The sequence below is a fragment of the Taudactylus pleione genome, unplaced genomic scaffold (assembly GCF_031769625.1).
Source record: "Taudactylus pleione unplaced genomic scaffold, aTauple2 ptg000352l, whole genome shotgun sequence".
Taxonomy (NCBI): domain Eukaryota; kingdom Metazoa; phylum Chordata; class Amphibia; order Anura; family Myobatrachidae; genus Taudactylus; species Taudactylus pleione.
Window position 1 is genome coordinate 14,762,506 of NW_028284753.1, and position 27,154 is coordinate 14,789,659.

The window sequence follows — 27,154 nt, forward strand, 5'->3', positions numbered from 1 at the left end:
TAGGGATGGACACTTCGAGTACCTGGTAATGCCTTTTGGACTCTGTAACACGCCAGCTGTATTTCAAGGCTACGTCAACGAGATTTTTCGGGACATTCTCTATAAATTTGTGGTAGTTTATCTCGATGATATTTTAATTTTTTTCTACAAACTTACAAGACCATCATCGGCATTTACTAGAAGTGTTGTCTCGTCTCCGAAATCATCGTCTCTTTGGAAAGTTGTCAAAATGCCTCTTTAATCAGACCTCGGTACCCTTCCTGGGGCATATAATCTCTGGAAAAATTCTTCAAATGGACCCTGATAAACTGAAAGCTATTGCCGATTGGCCTCAGCCTACTTCGTTGAAAGCTACTCAACGTTTCTTGGGTTTTGCAAATTATTATAGGAGGTTCATTCCACATTTCTCCACATTGGTCTCTCCTATCACTTCTCTCACAAGGAAGGGAGCCAGCCCATCCTCTTGGCCTGATCCAGCAATACAAGCTTTTAAAAAATTAAAAATTGCATTTTCCACAGCCCCAATTCTCCGCCAGCCTCAGCTGGATCAACCATTTACAGTAGAAGTGGACGCATCCTCTGTTGGAATTGGGGCCGTATTGTCTCAGATCGCTGAAGATGGGAAGATCCACCCCTGCGGATTCTTCTCCCGGAAATTCTCTCCCGCAGAGAAAAATTATATTTTTGGAGATCAGGAACTATTAGCTATACGCTTGGCACTAGAGGAATGGCGTTATCTTCTGGAAGGAGCTAGATTTCCAGTTACGGTCATTACAGACCATAAGAACCTAACTTATCTACAAACTGCTCATAGATTGAATGCCAGGCAGGCCCGATGGTCTCTTTTTTTTTCCAGGTTCAATCTAAGGCTTCAATTTCGACCAGGCATTTTAAACAAAAAAGCGGATGCTCTCTCCCGTTCTTTTATGACTATGGTAGAGGAAGAGGACCATCCGCAGATACGTCCAATTCTTGATCCAATTGTTTTCGCTCCTACACAGATATCCTCTCCACCTCCGGGAAAAATTTTTGTTATCCCCAGTTTACGTAAAAAACTGTTGACATGGGCTCACGCTTCGTTATTTGCTGGTCATACAGGAATCACTAAAACTTACCAATTCCTACTACGTTCCTACTGGTGGCCCACCATGAAGGGAGATTTCAGAGAATTTGTCCTGTCCTGTATTAAATGTGCGCAGCATAAGACACCTCGCAGGAGGGTGATGGGTCCATTATGCCCATTACCGGTTCCAGGTGCCCCATGGACTCATATCTCTATGGACTTCATTTCCGAGCTACCTCGATGCAAGGGACACAATACGGTATGGGTGGTCGTGGATCACTTCTAAAAAATGGCACATTTTGTTCCTCTGGTTGGTCTTCCATCGGCTCCTCAATTGGCTAAAATGTTCATCCAGGATATCTTCAAATTACACGGTCTCCCTAAGGAGATAATCTCTGATCGTGGGGTAAAATTCGTGGCCAAATTTCGGAGAGCCCTGTGCAATACATGTGGAGTTAAATTAAAATTTTCTTCAGCATACCGCCCTCAGACGAATGGTCAAACCGAAAGGGTTAATCAAGAACTTGAGACCTTCATCAGGCTTTTTGTATCATCTTCTCAGGATGATTGGGTGGACCTTTTACCATGGGCAGAATTTTCTCACAATTTTAAGTATCATTCGTCATCCAAGTCCACACCCTTCTTCACTGTCTTCGGTAGACATCCCCGAGTCCCTGACTTCGAACATCTTCCAGCGGTAGAAGTTCCGGCAGCAGTCAAGGACATTGAGTCATTTTCAACCCTGTGGAATAAGATTCACCATTCCTTGGTACAATCATCAAAGAATTACAAGAGATTTGCCGATAGAAAACGTTTGGCTGTTCCCTTTTTAAAAGTTGGGGATAGGGTTTGGTTATCTTCCAAGAACATTAGTTTGAAGGTACCCACGATGAAACTTGCTCCACGCTTTATTGGCCCCTATCGCATCATTAAGATAATCAATCAAGTAGTGTATAAGTTGGAACTTCCTCCACAAATGAAAATCTGCAATACATTCCATATTTCTTTTACGTCCTCTTGTGCTCAATCGATTTCAAATTGTTCCTCCCAAATTGCCTCAAGTACAGACTTTACAGGGTACTGAGTTTGAAGTGGAGAAGATCTTGGATTCACGCCTTAAGTTTAATACTCTTCAATACCTCATCGATTGGATGAGGTATTGGAGGGGCTATGGTCCCGAAGAAAGGGCTTGGGTCAAGGCTTCCGATGTGCATGCTCCACGGTTGGTCCGAGACTTCCATAGGAAATTTCCAAATAAGCCTATGGGGTGTTCGGTGCCCACCCTGAAAGGGGGGGGGGGTACTGTCAGGGCTCTGCCAGGGATCAGCGCGGCCTTACCTCCTCGCCGGCTTCCTTTGATCTCCCGGGCGGTCGGGCAGCTGGCGCGGCGGCTGAGAGGATGCTGTGCATTCTCCCCGTGCGTAGGGGACTGCGGGCGGTCCGGTGTCTGGACTCGGGGTTCCCGGCATGGGCGCCGCCGTGTCAGTCGGCCCATGTGACTGTACTTCTGGCCTGGGATAGGTGAGCGTCAGCTGATCGCTGTGCACCTATCAAAGGGTTCTGTGGGGTATATAGCCTGCTTCCACCTTTCTGCAAACTGCCTGAACAACGGTTGTCTCCTAGTCCCTAGTTGAGTTCCGGTCCAGGTTCCTGGCGTTCTATTTCCTCTACAGTGTGTTCCATCTCTGCCTGTGTGCCAAGACGTTACTGTGATCCCTGTGCAACAGTGAGTTACCATCTGCCTGTGTGCTAAACGTGTCTCTAGTGAACTTCTTGCAACAGTGTATTACCATCTGCCTGTGTGCTAAACGTGTCTCTAGTGATCCTTGTGCAACAGTGTATTACCATCTGCCTGTGTGCCAAACAAGTCTCTAGTGAACCAGGTGCAACAGTTAATTACCAGCTGCCTGTGTGCTAAACGAGCCTCTAGTGAACTTCATACAACAGTGAATTACCATATCTGCCTGTGTGTTTAACGTGTCACTAGTGAACTTTGTGCTACAGTATTGCCAGACTTCTTTACGTTGTTTGTGGATCACTCCACAGTGCCTTAAACCTTAGGCATCTCTTATTAGGGCCACGGTTATTTGTGTCTCCAATTCCCACTGAGCTCGGGTACCTGGTCAAAGGACCGCGACCTGCTCACAGGGTGCAGCTAAGCCCAAATCCCGATTGGAGGGGTCACTGGCGAACACCATCCTGTGGGTTAGACTCCGCACCATTGCCCAGGTCTCGTCAACACTCGAGAGCTGTGGATGAGGAGAACATATATCCAGGCCCCTCGCCTTCGTTTCCTCCCGCAACCCGGACCCAGAGTTTCCACTCCCACAGCGCCAAGCGTGACAGCCAGGCTGCGGGAAGCTACAGCTCCCACAGCCTGACCAAAGGAGCATCCATCGCGACCATTGGTTGTGATGGTGATCCCAGCCTGAGACGTCGGTCGCAGTGCTGGTATCACAAATGCAGCAAGGAGGTGTCTGACACCTCCTCAGACATGCCGACATTCTGGCTGCCCCTTCCGGGAGGGGAAGCCAGATCGGCAAAATCGGGGGGCGTGGCCGGCACTTCTGGGCGGAAGGGAATGTGGCTCCCGACCAAATCGGGAAGGAAGGCAAGTATGCTCCTTCTGCATTTGCATCCGAGATGGACGAATTTGCACGGCTCTGAAAATTTGTTTGTTCCTCCACAGAGTGCGAGCAGAATCTTCCTCCTGCACCTAACATGCAAAAGCCTGTAGCACACGTTACAGCAACTGCCTCGTCTAATTGAATTGATCCCAACTTTTCAAAGTATTTTACATTGTTCACTACACTAATGATCCCATGAGAATGGGAAATAATAAAGAAGGAGTTAAGCGGGTTTAAATAAAATTTAGTTTTTTACAGAAATAAATGAATGGTCCATAGTGCCCAACTGAATTGGCTTCTTATGTTTATGATATGCGAGACACTGATAACTATCAAGTTCAGGAAAAAGATCTATAGATATACTGTATGTGTAAGTAAAAATATGTAAAGCAGCTACGATTGTGTGATTTCATTTACAGGCATTTACCAGACACCATTAAAATATTGATGAAGCAACTCAGGGCCTGATTCAGAGGCACTCGCTATTTGCGATCGCTCGCTCTGAATCAGAATGGGGTGACCACCCACAGCTTTAGCGGGCGGCTGGCGATGGTCACGATTATCGTGACAATCGGGTTTGCGAGGGAGACCCTGTGGTAGGGTCTCAGATCTTGCAAGCCCGAGTGGACTTCCTGCTCTAATAGAGCAGGAAGTCCACTACTGACATCACTCGTGATGTCAGTAGGGCCACCCACAAATGGCAGGCGTTCCTTTGGGAACGCCTCCGTTTGTGCAGCCACCCCCCCTACCCGACTACAAAACGGGGCGAGCTGTCGATCAACATCGACAGCCGCCCCGTCTTGTAGCGAGCCCCGGAGCAAGTGAAGTTCTCACTCGCTACGGGGCTTGCGCGAGGCATGCGCACTGGGCCACATCGACCTGCATGCGAGCGCTATGCGCTCACGAGCGGGTCTGAATTGGGCCCTCAGTTCACTCCTCATCTGTTCTTCATATGTCTCCACTCTTCTCCGAAGGAAGGAGAGGAAAGAGTTGGGAACCGGCTGGTTGCATCATAACACGTCAGTTATGTGACTGACAGAGCTGCAGTTGCGAGTACAGCGCTGACAGACAATCAGAGACAGACAGTGGAGACAGTGGTCCACATTTATCAACCAGTGATATTCTTGTAATTACTCATTACTAATCTTAAATGGTGCGCCAACCAATCAGCTCCTGTCATTTTAGGAGATGATTGCTTGGAGCACCATTTAAGATTAGTAACGAGTGATAACAAGAATATCACTGGTTGATAAATCTGGGCTAGTGTGTGGTGTCAGTGAAGATATTATAGTGGCCCCGGCTCATGAGACCTGCGGCAGCTGCCGGCCACAGCATCGTGTAGTAACAGAATGTCTCCCTCAGAAACGTCCTCTATTTTGTTTGTTGGAGAGACTGAGCGGCGCCCTTGCCTAAAGCTGCCTAATGATAGTACCGGCCCTGAATATAGGTATCAGTATTGTCTACTTTAATGCTGTTCTAGGTAGCAAAATTACATACAAAAAATTATTAAATTAATAAGAGAGCTTAACCCTAACCCCTAGTGCAGAGGTTCCCAAACGTTTTTGAATCACAGCGCCCTAGTACCTCAGCATTGTTTTCACGGCACCCCTAAGTCAAAAGTTTGTTATTGAGAAATTCAGAAAAAATGTAGTGCAGTAATAAAGTGAAGTAAATTGTGCTGACCTGTCATCCTTAGGCTCAGTTATGTAGTGGGTGACAGGTTTGCGCTTCTGTTTGTGCACATATTTACATTACATTGACCATAACGAATTTGACTTGGTGCTGGACCACCAACCTGAGGCATCCCTGCAAGTTTCCTGAGGCACCCCAGGGTGCCATGGCGCACAGTTTGGGAACCACTGATCTAGTGCCTAACACTAACCCTATCATTATCATTGGAATCTGTTGGAATTGTGACCGTCGGGAACTTGACTAAATGGTCTTCTCTCCTTGTACACATCTGTATCAAATTTCAGTAACATTCACATGATTTTATAGTAACACAGATATCAATTTGCGTCAGACATATTAAATGCACCATTTTTTTTTACACTGACTTCTAAATTTGTAATATTGTCACACTGATGTGCTAGACTCAAGGGGTTATTTTTTTAATATATATTTCATAGACATTATTAAGTTGAATTAATTATCATATATTTATTTATCAAGTTGGTCAAGTTGAGTTTTAAGATCGTAAGTTGGCATACTTTGTTTTCATTGGTGTTATCAGAATTTGCTGGAGAGTACCAATAAAACGTTGTCTGTTTTTCTCTTGCAGATGCTTATCCCAGTACAGAAGTCGTTTATGCATGGACCAATGACTCTGGTAAATCTGTTGATGTTGCCCCAGGTGGTTCTAGACTAAATCAATACGACCTACTAGGCTTTGTAATAGGAACTGAAACAATCCGATCAAGCACAGGTATGCAGTGACATTTTTCTAGATAATAAATAATAAAAATGTGACTTGTTTATGTCATTTCACATACTGTATATATATATATATATATATATATATATATATATATATATATATATATATGTACTGTACTTATTGGAATGCCTGCACACATTTATGTAAAAGTTTAAGCAAGGAACATTTGCTGTTAATCAGCAATTTTGTAATTAGACATTACACACAAACAATGGGTGGCTGTATGCTGTAAATATACAATACCATTGGTTGCTGGAAATATAACATACTGTAGCAGTGGTTTCCAAATGTTCTTGAATCATGGTGGCCTGGAGTATCAGCATTTTTTCATGGCACCCCTAGGCCAAAAGATTCTTATTGAGAAATTCAGCAAAAATGATTAAGTTAAGTCAATTGTGTTTCTATGTCATCCTTAGTTCAGTTATGTTTTGTTGAACAGGGTTGTGCTTCTGTTTGTCCAGTTATGATTGGCAGCCAGCAGCACTGGTTTTGCCTAGTACATTGACCATAAATAATTTGATTTATTCCTGGATCACCAACCTGTGGTACCCCTGCAAGTGCCCAGGGTACCCAGTTTGGGAACCACTGTGCTATACTGTCTAAATGATAAGCATACTGTGCACAGTCTATGCACTACTCATCATACCATACATTCTGTGCCTGCAAAAACCTTACATCAGCTTCTGAGAAAACAATATCAGCAGAATGTAGCCTAATTACAACTTTTTTTGCAGAAGACCTCTGCTGGTCCAAGGCTTCTTTTCTTTTTTACTCTTCTCCTTGCTTCTTCCGGTCAGCTTTTTGTTTCTTCTTCAGACTCTTCTTAAATTGCTCATGTTATCTCTTCTTGATTGAGCCTACCATCTTCCTTCTACCTCTTTACAGTGTCATCTTGCTTGTCAGTGGTGCCTCTTCTTGATGCTGTCTTCTCTCTTCTGGAGATCTTCCTAGCTTCCTCTTTACTGACTAACTAATGCAGATCCACTTGCAATGCATAATATATGCTATTGTGGGTGGCTATGGCATGTGATGCAGTGAGCCATGATTGATTCACCAGCATCGCCAAATTCAAAAGGCTGATGGTGAGTTTTCTTGCCGCTCTGCCCAGGTTCATAATTTCAAGGGTTCTAATGGCTGTGCACCAAAACATACCACTCCAAGCTGCAGCGATGACATAGGACCCAGTGATAGGACCCAGCGACCTTTTCCAGCAGACTTCATACTAAATGTAATATTTTTAAAGTGACAAGCTGGTTTAGCCTTTAAAATTATTGTCACTTTAAAAATAAGGGGAGACTCTAATAAATCCCTGCAGTGTGGGAAGTTCGGAGGCTATTACATTTAGCCTTTCTTCTCCAGTGCCAAATTCCAGGTAAGTGATTCTCCTGGGCAGCTTCTATTATAATGATTTGGCTCTTCTTCCACTCTTGTTTTGGGGCATATCTTCACAATGCCATCTTGCATAATACCTACTTGGCATCCTGCCCTAAATGTGTAAATTACTTATTATTGCAATTAAAGTTTTCTTAGACTATCAATGCTATATATTTGAAAACTGCATCACAGCATAGACGTAGTCATAATGGGTGCAGGAGGTGTCCACTGTTTCTGGGTCCACATACACCTTGCAGTCGTTACATACCTAACTGGTGCCCTCCTACACTGCACCATCTTTTTAGTGACACTTACAGAAAGCACCGTGCCGGAGGTTTGCTATTTTGTGCGCATGCACCATCTTCCCGAATATGCCGAATATCACTGGGAAGATGGCACCATATAGGAAATAGGACCCTCTTGCTGGACAGGTAGGATGTAGATGGGCACTGCACATGGCCCCCCTCAAGCATTAATGCGCCCCCACTTTACAGATGCAGGGAACATACACACACAAGCATAAATTGAAAATAAAACACATTACCACTAGCATACAAGTACAACCTAGCTGTGTTATTTAGAGGCCAGTATCCACCAGTAAAGATTTTTGCATAGCTTTTATCTAATATATATATGTGACACAGAGACTTAGGACCTCATTCAGAGGCGTTCGCCCGGGAGCGATCGGTCGCACCCAAAGTGATCGAGAATATGCAAAGCGAGTGCACAATCGCAACGCACATTGTAAAGCGCGGATACACCCACACCAATGAAAGCACACCTACTATCTCTACGGGCTAATTCAGAGTCGGTCGCAGGCGGCAACCTACATCAGCACGATTAACACCTGTTACATTGTTAATTGCCTACAAACATCGGAAGAGGCAGAAACCATCGCCTGCACTCGCAATGCTTAAGGTAGACCCTGGGCTACCTTTAGCACTGCGAGCAGTAGCATCGTTATTGCAACGAGATGACGTGTGTGATGACTCGCTCAGTAATATATGCACGCCCTTAAAACGCCCTTTTTAAGGTCAACCACGCCTGCGTTCACGCCACCACACCCCCGTTCACAAGCACCTTCCCCTGTAACCACCCACAAATGGCACGAAATGTCAATCACAGCTACGACCTCGTAGTGACTAGCGAGCAAGAGGATTGCGTCCGGAAAGACAGGCTTGCGCACGCGCACTGCCATGATTGCGCATGCACAGTTGAAAAAACCATTGCTCGCTGCGTCCAATCGCTCCGTGCGACCGCCTCTGAATGAGGTCCTTAGTACTTTGTCACATATGAGGGCTTTTTTAAATATTTATATTGCTTCTGAAGAAATGTCTCAATGTTTATTGATCTCTGCGTTATTTTGATCACATGCATATTGTTTCCCCAGTATTTTCTATCAAATTTTACTAATATATGATTAGTTCAAGGGATTGAAAAATATTATGGTATGTGCAAATTCTTTCTATGTAAACCTGTAACTGTTTCCACATCTCCTCCTTTATAGGTGAATATATTGTTATGACAACTCACTTCCACCTGAAGCGCAAGATTGGATACTTTGTTATACAAACCTATCTCCCATGTATAATGACAGTCATCCTATCACAAGTGTCCTTCTGGCTTAATAGAGAATCTGTACCAGCTAGGACAGTATTTGGTAAGTTTAACATAATATAAAAATTCACACATAATCTCTTGGTCTTTGTTTGTACTTGTAGTTGTTTATACTAATTAATTTGATCATTTTCAGTAAATACATTTTGGGTTCCTTTTAGTCCACCTCACCATAACCTCAAAGGCTATTATATAAAGGGTCCAGTATAAGTACTAAATCTAAAACCATTGTTCTATATTGTGCACGGATAAAAGCTAATAAACTTTAAACAGCTAATTACAAATTGCAATATAATTTTCACAACTGAATTTGTGGATTCGCTTTCAACACCCTGTATTTGTGTTAAGCTGAGGTGCAAAATGTAATGAATCCCTGGTTTTCACAAGGGACCCTTGCTGGTAGGCTAGCAGGTTGTGATCTTCTGCCATGTCTCCAGGTGTGACACATGGCTCATGGAAAGATTAGTTGACAAGCCGAGACTGGTACACAGCAGACTAGAGAGAAGCCAAAATGAATCAAGGAGAGAAGTGTCAAGACAAGTCATGTCAGAACCAAATAGAGCAGAATCACAGTCCAGAATTAGAAGGCAGAAGAATTGTCAGCAATAGTTCAAGGTCAAAACACAGGTTCGGAATACTGGATACAAGATCTTGGAAACCAGGGATGCTGGAGCACAGCTAAAGAGCTTAGTACACTGAGGTTTGTGCACAGCTTTAACTTCCCTAGCAAGTTTCAATAAGATAAGCTCTGTGCCATCAATGGCCACCCATTTAAATCTTCAGCATAGCCACATGCCCGCCCTTATAGAATGCAGCCTGCAGCAGGACCCTGAAAAATTAGGAGGCAGGAGAGAGAGGTGTCTGGAGCACTGAGCACCAGAACCAGTAGGAGACCCCAGAAGACAGTGTCCAGCAGCAGCTCCTAACAATAAAATACATATTTGTTGCATCTGTTCTACAAACCAGTGTTTCTTGATGCAAACTATCTCCTACAATACAGGAGTTCATTTAATTATACACAGTGGCGAATGTCGACACCAGAATGTTTATATAGTCTGAATGTGGACATGAACATGTAAGCATTCAAAATGTTGACATTAACATAATGTCAAAATTGTCATGAAGTGGTTTCTCATAGGGGTCTTTACTAAACCTAACCCTTTTATCTGTGAAAATTATATGTCGACGTTGTGTTTGTTGACGTTATGTTATGTTGACATTCTGTCAATGTCAACATTGTGAATGTCAACATGTTGGATGTCCCCCTCCCATTCATGTTGACATTTATAACGTATACCCACTGTCAAGACTCTCGGGAAATTGGCCTCCTGTGATGGAGCAGGCTCTGCTGGTTGAGATGCTGGCAGCAAAAACTGAGGAGGTCTGAGGTATGTCTCCCTCATAGGATAGCACCAGGCTAGGAAAGTAGATCACAGGATACATAGACAAAGGGAGACAGTAGTGAAGCAGGGAACTTTGGGCCTGATTCAGACCCGGACGCTATGCTGCGCTTGCATTGAGCGATCTTTCACAATCTGCGCATGCGTATGAGTCGCAATGCGCGTGTGCGAACCAGTCATTGTGATCGGAAAGTGCTCGCCCATAGCCCGCAATTGGGCCGCTATTTTGAGTGACAGATAGTGCCGTTTGTCGGTGGTAACAGGGGAAGGTGCTTGTAAAAGGGGGAGTGGATGTGCGAACGCAGGCGTGCCCGACCGTCAGAACGGCGTTTAATGGGTGTGCATAATTAGCAAAGTAGCGTCATTACACACGTGACTGGGTTGTATTTTAGCCAGAACTGCTCGCAATGTTGTGGTGGGAAAAGGCTACCACAAGCGCTGCGAGCAGCTCCGATGGCTCTCGATGTTCCCGATTAATCCTACAACTGCCGGAGATGACGTGTGTTGCGAGTGGCAGAGGGGCATCTTTATACAGGTGCGAGCGCATAGTGCGGCCGCTCGCTATTACTTTGTGGGCGGCTTTACGCGATGCAGTGCGAGCACATGATTTAAATAGCCGTCCCCTTTTAATCAGCAAGCGGCCGCAAATAACGTTCAACCTCTGAATCAGGCCCTTGGTACGAGGTGGTCAGGGTACAGCACGGGACTTTATTAGATATAACTTGGATAGAAGACGTGTAATAGGAAGTCCAAGCCTCATATAGGGGAGCGTCCGTTAGAATAATAGTTGAATCCAGAAGCACAAGGTTATGAGTTATTGAGACTTGATAATAGCAGAAGACTTTGATTCAGATGCTTAATACAGGACTCAGAAGAAAACAGCAGGAATCCGTAGTCAGAGATACCGAGCAAATCCTCAGCTAGACAGATGCAGGAGACCTTGTTCAAATACTGAGTAACGTTCTGTACTTTTATACTGAAGTCTTGATGCAGGAACTCTGGGTAATCCCCAGATAATATCCAGCTGGAATTCTTGAAACAAAACTGCTGAGCAGACTCAGGGAAGTTATAACACAAGTTTTTAGAGCAAAATTTTGGGCTATGCTCAGCTAAACGATGGCTTGAGTGCTTGATAGGGTACTGAGCCAAGCACAGTATGAAAAACGTCAGGAACAGCACTCCAGTTCCGGAACAAACGTAGATGCAACAGGAGCCAAAAATGAAACCATAGGAGACGTTGCACAGGCACTGACTGAGTGTCCAGGAAGGGCTTATATACCCAGTGTTTATTGCTGATTGGGAAATTACTCACAGCTGACCTGCGAGCAGAGCAGGATTGGCAGATGCAGAATCAGGTGACTAAGCCAAGATGGCCGCGTCCATGGTCAGGAGAAGCCAGTGTGGATAATAGCAAAGTGAATGTTAAACTCCCTGTCAGTGTTAGCAACCTCCGTGTGGCAGACGCCGCTTACTACTGCGGAGAGAAGGACTACGCATTAGAGTATACCAGGACCTGGTCAGGTGGAGTGCGACTGTCCGGACCCTCCACTGTGATCCGACAGCCTGGTTACTGACACCCACAGTGGCTTGCTATGGTATCCAATCCCTTAAAAAGTCAACAGATTGTTCCAGGCAGTATATTTATTGTGAACTAGTAAGCTCTTTCAAACTCATAATTCATTATGTGTCTGCAGATAAAAATGAAAAAATACTGCTTACATAATGTCGCAACTCTTGGATGAAAAATGGATGCTAACCTGTATTTTGGGATTGGCGAGACCTATTACTGGCACAGAGTCTTATGTGCCGTCGATATTCACCAGGGACTCCTGCAAGGAGGTTTGAACTTAGCTGCGTCTGACACACAGGTCGTGGCCCTCAGACTACTGTAGGTTCCCTAATACAGATGCTGATGTGCTCTGGATGGAGCGAAGTACGATAAGGATGTACAGCCATGGCCAAAAGTTTTGAGAATGACACAAGTACTGGTTTTCCAAAGTTTGCTGCTTCAGTGTTTTTAGACGTTTTTAGTCAGATGGTATATGGTATATACCTATGGTATACTGAAGTAAAATTACAAGCATTTCATAAATGTCAAAGGCTTTTATTGACAATTGCATTAAGTTTATGCAAAATGTCAATATTTGCAGTGTTGATCCTTCTTTTTCAAGACCTCTGCAATTCTCCCTCTTATGCTATCAATCAACTTCTGGGCCACATACTGACTGATGGCCGCCCATTCTTGCCTAATCAATGCTTTGAGATTGTCAGAATTTGTGGGTTTTTGTTTGTCCATCTGCCTCTTGAGGATTGACCACAAGTTCTCAATGGGATTAAGGTCTGGGGAGTTTCCTGGCTATGGACTCAAAATTTCGATGTTTTGTTCCCCGAGCCATTTTGCTATAACTTTTGCCTTATGGCAAGGTGCTCCATCATGCTGGAAAAGGCATTGTTCGTCACCAAACTGTTCTTGGATGGTTGGGGGAAGTTGCTCTTGGAGGATGTTTTGGTACCATTCTGTATTCATGGCTGGGTACTTAATCAAAATTGTGAGTGATCCCACTCCCTTGGCTGAGAAGCAACCCCACACATGAATGGTCTCAGGATGCTTTACTGTTGGCATGACACAGGACGAAGACTTTTGGAGGATGGCCTGATGTCAAGAAGGGCAGCAAAGAAGCCACTTCTCTCCAGGAAAACCATCAGGGACAGACTGATATTCTGCAAAAGGTACAGGGATTTTGGACTGCTGAGGACTGGGGTAAAGTTACTTTCTCTGATGAATCCCCTTTCAGATTTTTTGGGGCATCTGGAAAGATGCTTGTCCGGAGAAGGAAAGGTGAGTGCTACCATCCGTCCTGTGTCATGCCAACAAGGTGCCTGATTCAGAGACTGACGCTAATGCGATCGTAGCTGCAACTTTGCATGGAACGCAGCTGCAAGTATATGCTAACAGTTCCAAAGCCCACCTGAGCATAAGGACGCCAACTGTTGACCTCTCATATGCGTACGTCGTCGCTTTGCTCCATAAATATCTGTAACATCGAACGGTCATCTTGCCCTTGCGTCAGGTCTGACCAGTTTAGTGTTACTGTATTTTGATATTTTTTCAGGACTCTGTGTTTTGTTTTCTCTGTTTTGAATGTTGGGGCATGTCTCTATTACCTCATTAAATATAAAATGATGATTGGTGTAAGTTTATTATTTTACTAAATGATTAATAGTATTCTGTTTCAATTTGGGATCATAGATACACAGTCGATTCACATTATTATTGCCACCAGCTAATAGCCAAAGTAGCCACCGTGTGCAGCACAGACAGCAGCTAGACGGGCTGGGAGTGGCTCAGTAAGGTGCTGGTAGGTTGGCACAGGTATCTGGAGCCATGCTGACTGCAGTGCATCCCACAGCTGCTGGAGGGTGCATGGTGGAGTATCCATAGAGCGAACACAACAATGTTTTCAGGGTGTTTGTTCTCCGATGTTTCTCTTCTAACACACAAACGTCCATCCGTTTGATGAAGTAGAAAATGTGACTCTGAGAAGACAACCCTTCGCCAATCAGCGGAGGTCCAATTCCGATACAGGCGTGAAAATTGAAGCCTTTTCCGCTGATGCCCCTTGCGTTAACATAGGTGCAGTGACCATCTGTTTGCTACGTAGCCCCATACGTAGCAGGGTTTGCTAAGCTGTCATTTTAGACACACATCTGGTGGCCCCAAGGTTCATTTTGACAATGAACTGCCCCCACTGTAGCATGTCAGTCGGCCCTCACGCACTTTCGTAGCCGACGTTCACCTCTCACATCAAAGGCACGTGGTGCTCTGCAGTTTCCACGTCGGTTATTCGCAATGGTGCCATCTGTCCGGTCACGATACACCTTCACTACTGCAGCATGCGAATGGTTCACAAACTGCGCTGTTTCAGAATTACTGCCACCCTTGGCCCAAAAGCCATTAATTATCCCTTCTTGCAACGCTGATAAATCGCCCATTTTACCCATGACAGCAATGAGTGGTATGTGTACAGACAGCCTATCACACATCTTATATACCCACCAAGCCAGCGCGCAGCACGTGACGTACTTCATGGGCTATGCTAGTACTATGTATACTGGCTAAATATACAGTAAATAGCACTGAATGGCATGGTTTGTATTTGAAATATCAGTGTTTAAAAGAACAGTGAATAAGGCTCTTATAGGATTGTTACAAAATGCTGCAATTGTGTAGTTTAATATGTTTATCACATTTGAATGGTTTCCAAACAAAATTTAGACACAGTTTTAATCTTGAAAATGTGATTATTGGAAACCAACGATGGTAATGTTCAGCTAGTCTAAGTAGTTCTATGTTTCAAAATAAATGTTTTTGGAAACTATAATATGCTGTTGCTGAGAAAAGTAATTCAATTGTTATGTTGGACTTATATTAAACAATCTTTTAGATATGATATTACTCATATAAACAGTAGTATTTTGTTTTACTTTTTCCATGCATACTTTTTAATATCTGTTAATATATATGAAATTGCTTTATTAACGGTCTAAATGTCTGAGTGAGATTCCTAATCTTCCTTGTTAGGTATAGAAACTTCTTCCTGTTGTTTCTCTAATTCTAATAATTTCTGGTCAGCCTTCCTCTCTTATTCAGTTTTAATTCGTTTTACTGTACCTTTGCTTTTCTAATTACCATAGATTTACAATGTAAATTAATTATGTAAATAAAGTATTATAAAGTATCTCTCTTTTCCTCTCTTTATCTTCTTCCTTTTCATTATTCCATTTTGTATCTATGTCTCTTTTCCCATCTTTTTCTACCAATTCTGTTCCATTATATCAGTTGTAAAATTTGTAAATAAACCTTTTAATATATTCCTTCCTATAAACCTCTAAAATTCACCTGCCTAGAACCTCTAAGACAAAACCCTGCCTAAAAACCTCTAAGACAACGCTAATTGCGTACGCAGTATGACCGCAAATAAAGACAGGAGTGGAATCTTGTGGTTCCAACGCACAAGTATTATTCAGGTAAAAGTACAGTCAGTTACACGCAATCTATACATACATAATTTAGGCGTAAAAGGAAATAATACAGACCAAGTACGGTTATACATACGCTGCGCCTCTGGATCCAGAGATAGACTTCTCACTAGATATCCTCAGCTCACCCAAAATTCAGCATGAACTGCCAAACCAGTGTTTGGACACATGTATTTATTCCCCCCCCCCAGACTAAAACAGGACAAAGGGGAATCTTCCTGCTGATCTCATTGGTTCCCAGAGGAGGAGCATATGTAACGGCACATTTAACAGGTTGTTTCAAATAGACTTTTCCTGCCTCTAACAGCCGGGGTCTTTCTGGTAACGCCTCCTGTAACATTCCATCAACTAAAACATTTTGCTGCTTATAAGTTCTGCGATCCATAACTTGAGTTTGCATGATGCGATCTCTCCACCGATAACACCGGGATTCTGTAAAAAGCGTAGGCATCAGAACGAGATCAAACATACCTTGCTTATCATATATAATACCTTAGATATCAAAAACCTCTATTTCTTAGCATTCAAACTAACTTAACCAACTTGAATCATACATTTTGATGCTTATGGAACCTTATGTGCGAATATGTAGTGTGTGGGTATTTGGGGTTTGATATAAGGACGCTAGTTATTAATGGGTGAGATTTAAGTGCATAATCTCTCATACACGAAGTGAACCTCCAGCAGGGTGGATGGTTGAGGGTTGTAATTCGACATGCCCTCTGTCAGCAGGCCCCCACCTGCTGTGTTCAAAGGAAAACAAAACCTCTTTTGTTCTCACAGACACTTGTGTGAAGTGCAAATGTATTATCACCTCAAACTATGGGATTAGGAGACATCTTGTCTAGTATTCAGGCAAATGCAATTGTGTAGATATTATATTACAATTGCCACAACTATACTTTATCTGCATCCCAGGATTCCCAATTTGTATGTAAAAATACCCATTGTCTCTCCTTATCTACTTAGAAAGCTGGTTTTTCCCGTTGCCCTTGGTGTTAACAAAACATTGCCATCTGTTCTTAGTTAATGGGTTATAACTTGAATTAAAGCTGACCACACAAAATGGTGTCTTGTGATCTCATTTCCAAAATGGAGTCTTGTGGCCATTCGCAAGATGGTGTCGCTGCGATTAAATTTTAAACTGAACTTGTCTCACTCAATTATTCAACTTCGACAGTCCACCCTTTGATAGCAAACAACATGCTATCACAATCTGCTATTTGAATCAATTTAGCCATGCATGAGAATATACCGTTCAATGTTATTATGGTATGACACAGTATGGTCATTTGAACCATTCAGATAATGCGTCTCCGGGAGGGACATAAAACTGCCCTTATACGCACACCGCGGATCCTTAAGGGATCATGGGAAAGATGTGGGGATGCACCTATCCTATAAGGAGAGCCTTGGAAGGGGTTGGGACTGCATTACCTAAGATGACTTAAAACAACATAAACGTTATATCCATGCACGACCACTCAAACTCAGGCTAAATAGTTATACACTACGTCATAACTCTGGATTGAATTACAGTTCTTCCTTATTATTATTATTCACATTTTCACAACAATTTACTGTACTGAAATTGGACCGACACTCCCCTGATTTGGTATAGCACTCCTCCTCCTGACTCCACTCCATCAGCTCACATCTCCTTTATTGGTCCCCCATCACAGACACCGAGCATCCCCAAACAGATCATCATGACTAAAAAAATAAAACTCTGGAAAAAAAAAAGAACTAGGATGACCACAGCAGACCACTCCATTGCTTGAAGCACTGATCTACACATTTCTTTAGCTCAGATATCTCACCGTCACCTTTTTAATCCTTCCGGCACAAGCTCGCAATCGACAGGTCCACGTTATCGGCCTTGTCTCTGCCTTGTATCTCCACCGGTTGGTTAACCTCCCTATAGTGAGCGGAATGGATCCACGTATCTTCCCTGGCCACCCTTTGAGGATGCTGTATCGTCAGATACGGACCTTTCCATCGATCAGTCAAACAACCTGAGCTACAAAAAAATTTGGATCATAACAAATTCTTCCAGATTTGACATCATGACAGGTTGCATTAGACATGTTAGTTAATAACACTTCCAATTTCGGTGATTCTCATTCATCTTCGTGAGACCCTGCACAGTAACCTCATTATCAATTTTTCACATGAGGCTGCCTGTTTGGACAGTATCTCAAAGGGGGGGCAAATAAAGGAAAAGACAGTCTGGGATAACCTTAGTGTTGTTACCCATCATCTTACGCATGCTCTTGAAAATGTCACCTGTAAAATAAGTCCCCCTATCACTTTTAGTAATTCTAGGGATATAGTATCTGCATACAGGTTCTTGCAATTAAATCTTGTTATTAATAGCTACTGCTCTAAATAATGCCTGTGCCGCTGGGTTGGATAGTTTTCCGAGTAGTCGACCTCAGCCTGGCATGGCTGCCGTTTATCCTTAGCAACCTTGTGTCCTATGAGTGGGAGATAAAGCACAACAGTTTAATATCATTTAAATATGACCCAAAATACAACAATAAATCATCCACATTTTACATTATAACAGATCCATTGATAGGTTGAAAAAATTATAAACAGTCATATAAGGCCTGGGAGAAGATACTGGGGTTACCTATGAACTCATGGGAAACTCGTGTTCCTGTGTGGTGTTCTTCGCTTTGCAGTACTTACTTACGTGTCCCACTTGGGGACAGTTAAAACATAATTTTGAACGGGGTGGATGAAAAGATTGTTGTGGGATTTGAGCAAGAGGGAAAGGTGGTGGGTATGGGTAAGGATAGGGAGGGTAAGGATATTGTGGGGGATATGAGTATGGGACATGTGGTTGTGTATGATATGTGGGGTAAGGATGTGTTTGCTGTGGTGTGGGATTGGTGAGGACATGTAATTGTTCAGGTGCAGGTGTGTGTGTGGGTGCAGGTGTGTCGGTTGGCTGTGATGTTATTGTCATTCCTTCCAGAGCTTGTATACTGACAGCAATTAGTTTTTCGCTCTGGGTCTCTCTCTTTTTGGAGATGTTTTTATCATGTTCTATGGCAGACTCTATGAGGTTATCTATTGTAAGTCCCCTCCAGCCAGGTTGTGAGGTCTGAACCCGAATCTTTAAATCGTCTTTCAGACCATCCATGAGTACCGTGACTATCATTCCCCTGTGGTGAGTGCTATCTTTAATATCTTCTATCCCAGTGTACTGGGTGATAGCCTGCAGAGCCCGGTCGCAATAGTCTTCTGCAGTTTCATTCTCCTTTTGCTTAATTGTGAAGATTTTGTTCCAGTTAACTACTACTGGAAAATATACACCCAATTGAGTCACAATGCGGGAAATGTTACCTTGGTTTACTTGGTCTGTTAAGGGAACGTCGCCATCCAATACACAGTCCGTGATAAATTTTGTCACGTCGGTATTGTGTGGCAGGCAGGCCCTTAACACCACACGCCAATCTTTATTAGTGGGCTCATGAGAACTACCCAAATTTCTCAAAAATCTCTGACATTTGGCTAGTTCCTTTTTGGGATTGGGGAAATCATTTATGATGGAATTTAGTTCTGCCCTTGTCCATGGACAATGCATTACTACTTCCCTCGTGGGTACTACACCGTTTGCATCCGCATTTCCATTCGGAACAGTTATTGTCCGAATGGGATGCAGACCGGCAGCGTTGCTACCTCTGACCTGATTACCTGGCTGGGGGTTTAATCTGCTGCTGCTACGTACGGTATTAACAACTTCCTCTATGGGTGCAGAGTGTGTTAACACTTCCCTTGCTGTTACCGATGGAGATGGCGGCACCACCCGTGATTGTGGTGATGCAGCATCTATCATTTGCACAGCATGGGAAATGGCAGACATTACAATAGGCTCATCATCCATATCATAAACACTTTCTTTATGGTTGCTTAAGAGAGGGTACAAGTTGCTTGTTAAATTTTTATTGGTATTTTTGGTAACCGTACTTGCACCTCCATCCACATAAGGTGGGGGAGGTGAGCGTGAACTGCTGGCAATACTCTCCACGACGCTACTTTGCCGCACGCGCGCACCAATTTGCGGCTCGCCCGTATTGCATCTCAGCGTCGTGGATGTATTTTCTGGCAATGCGTTCGCAACGCTAGTTTGCGTCGTTTGCACATTTTTAAGCCAAGCATCCCCTTCATGCTGCCATATTTTTAAACATTCAAAATATTTAATCTTTTCCTCTCGGGATCTCACCATACTGATGTGATCCTGGACATTATCTAACACATTTTTATCAAAACTACCAAGTCTGGGAAACGGTCTAACACTCTTTCTCGTCATATTAAACCATATATCACAATACCTTATTGCATAAGTACCGTACTTAGTATGCATAATATGACAGGCTGACCCAATTGGAGCCTCCATTAGCAGCACATCATTGCTTAACATTTCTACCGTTTGCGTGGCTCCCATTTTGAGACAACTCCTACGCTTTTCAATAAAAATTTAAGCTGGTGAAAGACAATCAAGATACTTTCACTCACCTACGGACGTTATTTCTAGATGCGTCAGCTCACCTACGGACGTTATTTCTAGATGCGCCAATTCACCTACGGACGTTATTTCTAGATGCGCCAATTCACCTATTATCTCTCAGCTCACAATCACACCTAGTGCGGCTCAACTATAATGCTCAAATATTATTGAACATTGCAGTCACACTGAGAGCCGGTCCCTAACAAAAATAGCAAACCATACACCTGCTCTGTGTACTGAACGGTAAGCTGCTTACCGAGCGGCTAGGCTAACCCTTGCACCTAGCCTTTAAGGATCATACGATACCCTTAACTGTCCAACACATACTCACTGTTACACACTTTTTCTCTGCGCAGAAAATAAACGTTTAACCCAGATATTGGTAGATAGAAAAAAAAATTTAAACCTTAATGGCTTTGTTCAAACACGTGGCAGCAAAACCGGAAGTGCGTATATGCTTATTGTGCGACCGGCCGCATACACAATTATGCGACTACCACACAAGCGTATAATGACTTTTTAACTGCGTACGCAAAAATGCATCTCAGCCACATACTCAATACTGCGGCACCCCTCTAAACGTAAGGTTCTATCAACAGAGAAAAAAAAAACTTTTTTTTTTTTCCTCTCTTGTCCCTGAATTCTGATCAGCGCTTCCTCTACACAATAACCGGCAGTACGCTCTCAGCAACACTGTGGTAATGAGAGACTAATGCGTCTCTCAAAAGGCGCCTCCACCCTTTTGCTGAGAGAGGACTGACCGATTGTTATCGTGTATCAGATAGTGTGATAAACCGATGCGAGCCCCCACTGTAAAATTTGTAAATAAACCTTTTAATATATTCCTTCCTATAAACCTCTAAGATTCACCTGCCTAGAACCTCTAAGCCAAAACCCTGCCTAAAAACCTCTAAGACAACGCTAATTGCGTACGCAGTATGACCGCAAATAAAGACAGGAGTGGAATCTTGTGGTTCCAACGCACAAGTATTATTCAGGTAAAAGTACAGTCAGTTACACGCAATCTATACATACATAATTTAGGCGTAAAAGGAAATAATACAGACCAAGTACTTTTATACATACGCTGCGCCTCTGGATCCAGAGATAGACTTCTCACTAGATATCCTCAGCTCACCCAAAATTCAGCATGAACTGCCAAACCAGTGTTTGGACACATGTATTTATTCCCCCCCCCCCCAGACTAAAACAGGACAAAGGGGAATCTTCCTGCTGATCTCATTGGTTCCCAGAGGAGGAGCATATGTAACGACACATTTAACAGGTTGTTTCAAATAGACTTTTCCTGCCTCTAACAGCCGGGGTCTTTCTGGTAACGCCTCCTGTAACATTCCATCAACTAAAACATTTTGTTGCTTATAAGTTCTGCGATCCATAACTTGAGTTTGCATGATGCGATCTCTTCACCGATAACACCGGGATTCTGTAAAAAGCGTAGGCATCAGAACGAGATCAAACATACCTTGCTTATCATATATAATACCTTAGATATCAAAAACCTCTATTTCTTAGCATTCAAACTAACTTAACCAACTTGAATCATACATTTTGATGCTTATGGAACCTTATGTGCGAATATGTAGTGTGTGGGTATTTGGGGTTTGATATAAGGACGCTAGTTATTAATGGGTGAGATTTAAGTGCATAATCTCTCATACACGAAGTGAACCTCCAGCAGGGTGGATGGTTGAGGGTTGTAATTCGACATGCCCTCTGTCAGCAGGCCCCCACCTGCTGTGTTCAAAGGAAAACAAAACCTCTTTTGTTCTCACAGACACTTGTGTGAAGTGCAAATGTATTATCACCTCAAACTATGGGATTAGGAGACATCTTGTCTAGTATTCAGGCAAATGCAATTGTGTAGATATTATATTACAATTGCCACAACTATACTTTATCTGCATCCCGGGATTCCCAATTTGTATGTAAAAATACCCATTGTCTCTCCTTATCTACTTAGAAAGCTGGTTTTTCCCGTTGCCCTTGGTGTTAACAAAAACATTGCCATCTGTTCTTAGTTAATGGGTTATAACTTGAATTAAAGCTGACCACACAAAATGGTGTCTTGTGATCTCATTTCCAAAATGGAGTCTTGTGGCCATTCGCAAGATGGCGTCGCTGCGATTAAATTTTAAACTGAACTTGTCTCACTCAATTATTCAACTTCGACACAGTGTTTCTCAAACTCATCCCTATGGAACCATAACAATGTGTATTTTCAAGGTATCTTCAGGAATAATGAGTACCACCTTTAGATCTACTGTGTTAGTTAACGCACCTGTGCTCCACCTAGATGATCTGGAAAACATGCACTGTTATGGTGCCCACACACATAGCGATGTGTTCTCAATCCCACGATGTGTACAATTTCCCCTGAACTCTCCCCAGACAGCTCCCCGGCAGTCGTGGTCACGATTTGGAGTAAAAATGTCCAATTTGACTCAAGATCTATCGTGCATCCAGTGCATTGTGTCCCAGATTGGCAAACCTGCCCTACAGCACGGCAGATTTGAAGATGCGAGTTAGACAAGCGGGGACGCGCTTCGGCATCGTGATTAGAAACTCATGATTTGGGCATACTTTACACGATTTGTCCTCAGGAGTCGTCGAAATCGGCCAAATCAGGTAAAAAATCGCTATGTGTGTGGCCAGCTTTAGAGTTCCATGAGGACCAGGTTCGAGAAACACTGCATTGTATAGTGAACATAACAATATCAAAATATATCTTTTTTTTATATCTCTCTTTGTTCACTCCTCAGCTGCATTAGTCAGTATGTTAATATTTACTGGCCCTCTTTCCTCTTTGTCTTTTGGATAATACCCAGTCTTGTTTCATTACTGTGTTTGTTCCTAATTGTAAATCACTGTGGACAGTGGCGTAAGTTCATCCCAGACTCCCGGAGGCAAGTTATCATTTAGTGCCACCCTATCCCCCATATTTACAGCCATAAGTGGGGTGAATATATTGTGGTTGATGGAGGAGGTGCCCCTTCAGTGCTGGCGCCCGGCAGCAGGCGCCTCCATTGTCTCCCATACTTCTGCCCCTGACTGTGGAGTATGACGACATTAAGTTATGTTTTTGGAGGTTTGACTGCATTTCATATATGTATCAGGTTGCAGAAAGCTAAGCTTTCCAGGGCTTTTACCTGATAGGCAATACACCTACAGATGGTGCTGACTATAGAAGCTTATGAGCTTCTTTTTGTATAAATCCCTGAAAGGGATCCGATAGGATCCCTCCCAGTGTCCCCTGCGGCTTGGAAAAGTGCTGGTCATAACCCAGAAGTCCTTACAATACATATGTCAGAAGAGCTGTCCTTTGCGGGTTAAAACGATTGTACATGCCTACAGCGTTAATAAACGCAGCTATACATGCAAAAAGTTGACAGGATGTATCGCATGAAATATGCAATGTATGATACATCCCGCCCTATATAAATATAAACAAATAAAACATAAATAAGTAGCATCCTTTTGTTTATATTCAATGCAAGTCAACATGGGTTATGGTGAGGTCTTTGGAGGGTACTATGAGTACTGTCAGCTCTCTATGGGGAACATGTACAGTATCAAGTCTTCTAATGAGGACAAGTGGAGACGTTGCCCACAGCAACCAAACATATTGTAACTATCATTTACATCTAGTACATCCTATAAAATTATAGGTAGAATATGATTAGTTGCTATTGCAACACTATACTTGTCCTCTATAGAAAGTTTGATATATCTCGCCCTATAGCCAAAATATAGATGTTAAGCTTATTAAAAAAAAATTTGAAAAACAAAACCCATAAGGGAATTGCTGGAGGAGAAAACTATAGGGACTGGAATCTGACTTTTAGTCAATAATTTGGGATTTGTGAAACATTTTTTCTGGTTCATTTTCTACCTATTCACTCACTCCTTCAATGTATCTAACTCTGGCACATCCTCCCCTCCATGCCACCTAAGAGATCCAAGGAAGTTCTCTGCTTTTCTGATTGTGCACCTCTTCTCTAGATGAACTTACTGTATTTGCTAATTTTGACGCCAATTGCCACCTCTATACTGTCATCCAAATCTAATTCTCCTCCCCTGACCTCTCCCCTTTTCTACCTTTCATGTTATTGTCTCTCTGCTATTTCCACATGCATATCCAAATGCTAACTGAAGCTCAATAGGCATTATTCAGAGTAAGATGTTATGTTCACCAGCGAATGTTTGCAATCTGCATTTATTTCATGTGTACGCATAGCCTGCAAATGTATGATTAAGGGGTCGGGATCATGGAATGGGTGTGCAAATGTAGGCAGAGGGTGTGAATATGCAGGCAGTGAGTGTGCACATGGGTGAAGTACGCTAAGGGAGAAATTTAGAAAATATATATGTATATGTACAGATGTCTCCTCATAAAATATGGCCGCAGTCGCGCCAAACAGCTCTTCTCAGCTCTTCAGATCCCATGCTTGCACCAAACATCTTTCACTTCTGTGTGGTTAAATTTGCAGCACGGCGTCTTTCATACAGATTGAGCGTTGTTACACCGCATCTGTGGTGTGAATAAAACGCAAATTTAAAATAAGGCATCTTGCGCTGGATGGCATATTGAGGCTAGGGGATAAATTTACTAAGATTCGAGATGGTCCCAATTTTCAAAGAGATTAATCTCGCTGGAAGTCGCCAAAACTCGGATGATTTAATCACTTTTTATCTCTCAAATTTACCAACAGGCGATTTGAGGCTAAACGAGTTTGCCGATGGTGATGTAGGTCGAGTTTTTCGGGTGATTTTAAAGCAAGCTCGAGTGAGATTGCAGTAATTTCTCTCTGCACAACTTTACGTAGCAAGCAGCTTGCACATATCAGTGAGATAATGCCGTAGGGCCCGCCCCAAAAGCATAACCAGCCCCGGACTTGCCAGCCAGTCCTGGTTCCTAAAATTATGAGGAACAAAATGAGTAGGGTTCCACCGTAATTTAAGAACCAGCACCAGGCTGCAGGGCCAGTCCTGGTTTTAAATATAGGGAAAAAAAATTGTCTAGAGGTCCCCATATATTTAAAACCAGCACCGGACCCAAAACAGTCGGGGTGTAATGTCACAGCCCGGTAACCGTATTACCGGATCTCTAGTGCCAAAGCATTATCACCCCAAGCCGCTCAGGCCAAGCCAGGAATCTCAGGGATGTGGGAACCCCCTAAAAAAGGGGTCCCCCCTCCCAAAACCACAGGCTTGGTCTGAAGCCCGGGGCTCTTCCCCGCACCCCTGGGCTGTGAGTACGGGGGTAATATTGTGTAAAATCAAAGAAAACGATTGTATTTTACAGTAGAACTACAGGTGCCAGCATGCTTGCCCTTTGGCACTTGTGGAACTACAAGTGCCTGCCGGCGGCCAGCACCCGTACCCCCACTGTAAAATAAATAGTTAAATAAAGACATGACACACACACCGTATTTAATAACAGTTTATTACATACATACCTCAATCACACATACTTACCTTCTACCAGATGTTTCTGTCCCTTTATCCCCGAAAATTCCAATGGGAGTACCTGAAAAAAAGATTCTATACTTAACTGATCCTCGCGCTGGTCTCTGTAGGATCCCGGGGGGTGTGTGTTATGTCTTTATTTAATTATTTGTTTTATAATGGGAGCACGGGTGCCGGACGCCTGCTGGCACTTATAGTTCCACAAGTGCCAAAGGGCAGGCATGCTGGCACCTGAAGTTCCACTGTAAAATACAATAGGTTTCTTTGAGAGCCCCAGGCTTCAGACCAACTTGGGGTTTCGGGAGGGGTGACCTTTTTTGGGGGTCCCCGCCTCCCCTGAGATCCCCGACTTGGCCTGAGCGACTTGGGGTGAGTATGCTTTGGCCCTGGAGACACGGTAATAGGGTCTCCAGGCTGTGGCATTACACCCCCGTCATTTTGGGTCCGGTGCTGGTTTTAATTATAGGGGGACCCATACGCAATTTTTTCCCCTATCATTAAAACCAGGACTGGCCCTGCAGCCTGGTGCTGGTACCTAAATTACGGTGGAACCCTACTCGTTTTGTTCCCCGTAATTTTAGGTACCAGGACAGGCTGACAAGTCCGGGCTGGTTAGGCTTTTGGGGGGGGACCTCACGTAATTTTTTTTAAATTAATTTAACCCGTTTTTAACTAGTTAAAGGCACAAACATACACAAATCACAATGATTTGTGTATGTTTCATGCTAACTGCCAGCTCAGGAGGTGGTGAGTTAGAAAAGTGATTTGGGAAGAGAGTTTGCTGTCATCTCACCCGAGTTTGTCATCCCGATTCTTGTTCTTGGTAAATTTGAGAGATGTATATTTTAGGTGAAAAGTATTTCCGATTTGCCAGATGGTGAGTTGATTTGAGTTAGCTAACCCCCCCCCCCCCCCGAGTTTTACGAGTGAGAAGAGAGAAATCTCTCTCTATCTCACCCAAATTTCGTAAATTTGCAAGATGAAAATCAACCCTTAAATCACCAGAGATGGTCATTTCGACCTATCTCAATTCTCAGTAAATTTACCCCTAGGTGTATGAGGACACATCTCTATGCATGAGTCTGAGCTTCGGGTACTTTCACCCTGATGTCAGCGTAACACTGATGATGGTGACTTCTTCTGATTGGTCATAAACATTAGAAACACATCCATTTATGCAAATGAACTGAAACTGCTGCAACTGTGTTTTAAGAGTCACTTTACAGTTCAGTGCACATTCGTTTTACACATATAGTATAAAAAATGCTTCATACTCAATTAGGGATGGGGAAACCTGCACATATATTTTTAAGTGTTTTCATTAGAAATAAAATTATATATGTGCCTGCTTTGCTAAGCATGATACACCAATCCACTGGAATACGTATTATCTCCTATTTCCCACCGTCATCTGTAATGCGTTAGCATTGTGTACTGCACATTTTAGAAGTCACCGTGAAACCATGTCTCCAGTTTTATGCTCCAGTCACATCGGTCCTAGGTATGTCTGTTGGAGGGAGCCGCAGCTACAGACTTGCGTAATTTACCAACTCTGACCAGGTCACAAAGATGCAATTCCATCAGAATATG

At 43.2% G+C, this 27,154-nt stretch overlaps 1 protein-coding gene across 1 annotated transcript in view; it reads left to right on the forward strand.

Annotated features, from left to right (window-relative positions):
- LOC148508676 (gamma-aminobutyric acid receptor subunit alpha-3-like) overlaps positions 1 to 27,154 on the forward strand; it is a 496,671-nt gene that overhangs the window by 463,246 nt on the left and 6,271 nt on the right. Inside the window, exons 7-8 of the mRNA XM_088444226.1 lie at positions 5,972 to 6,115; positions 9,009 to 9,161. Coding sequence (XP_088300352.1) covers positions 5,972 to 6,115; positions 9,009 to 9,161 — 297 coding nt within the window. The remainder of the gene's footprint in view (positions 1 to 5,971; positions 6,116 to 9,008; positions 9,162 to 27,154) is intronic.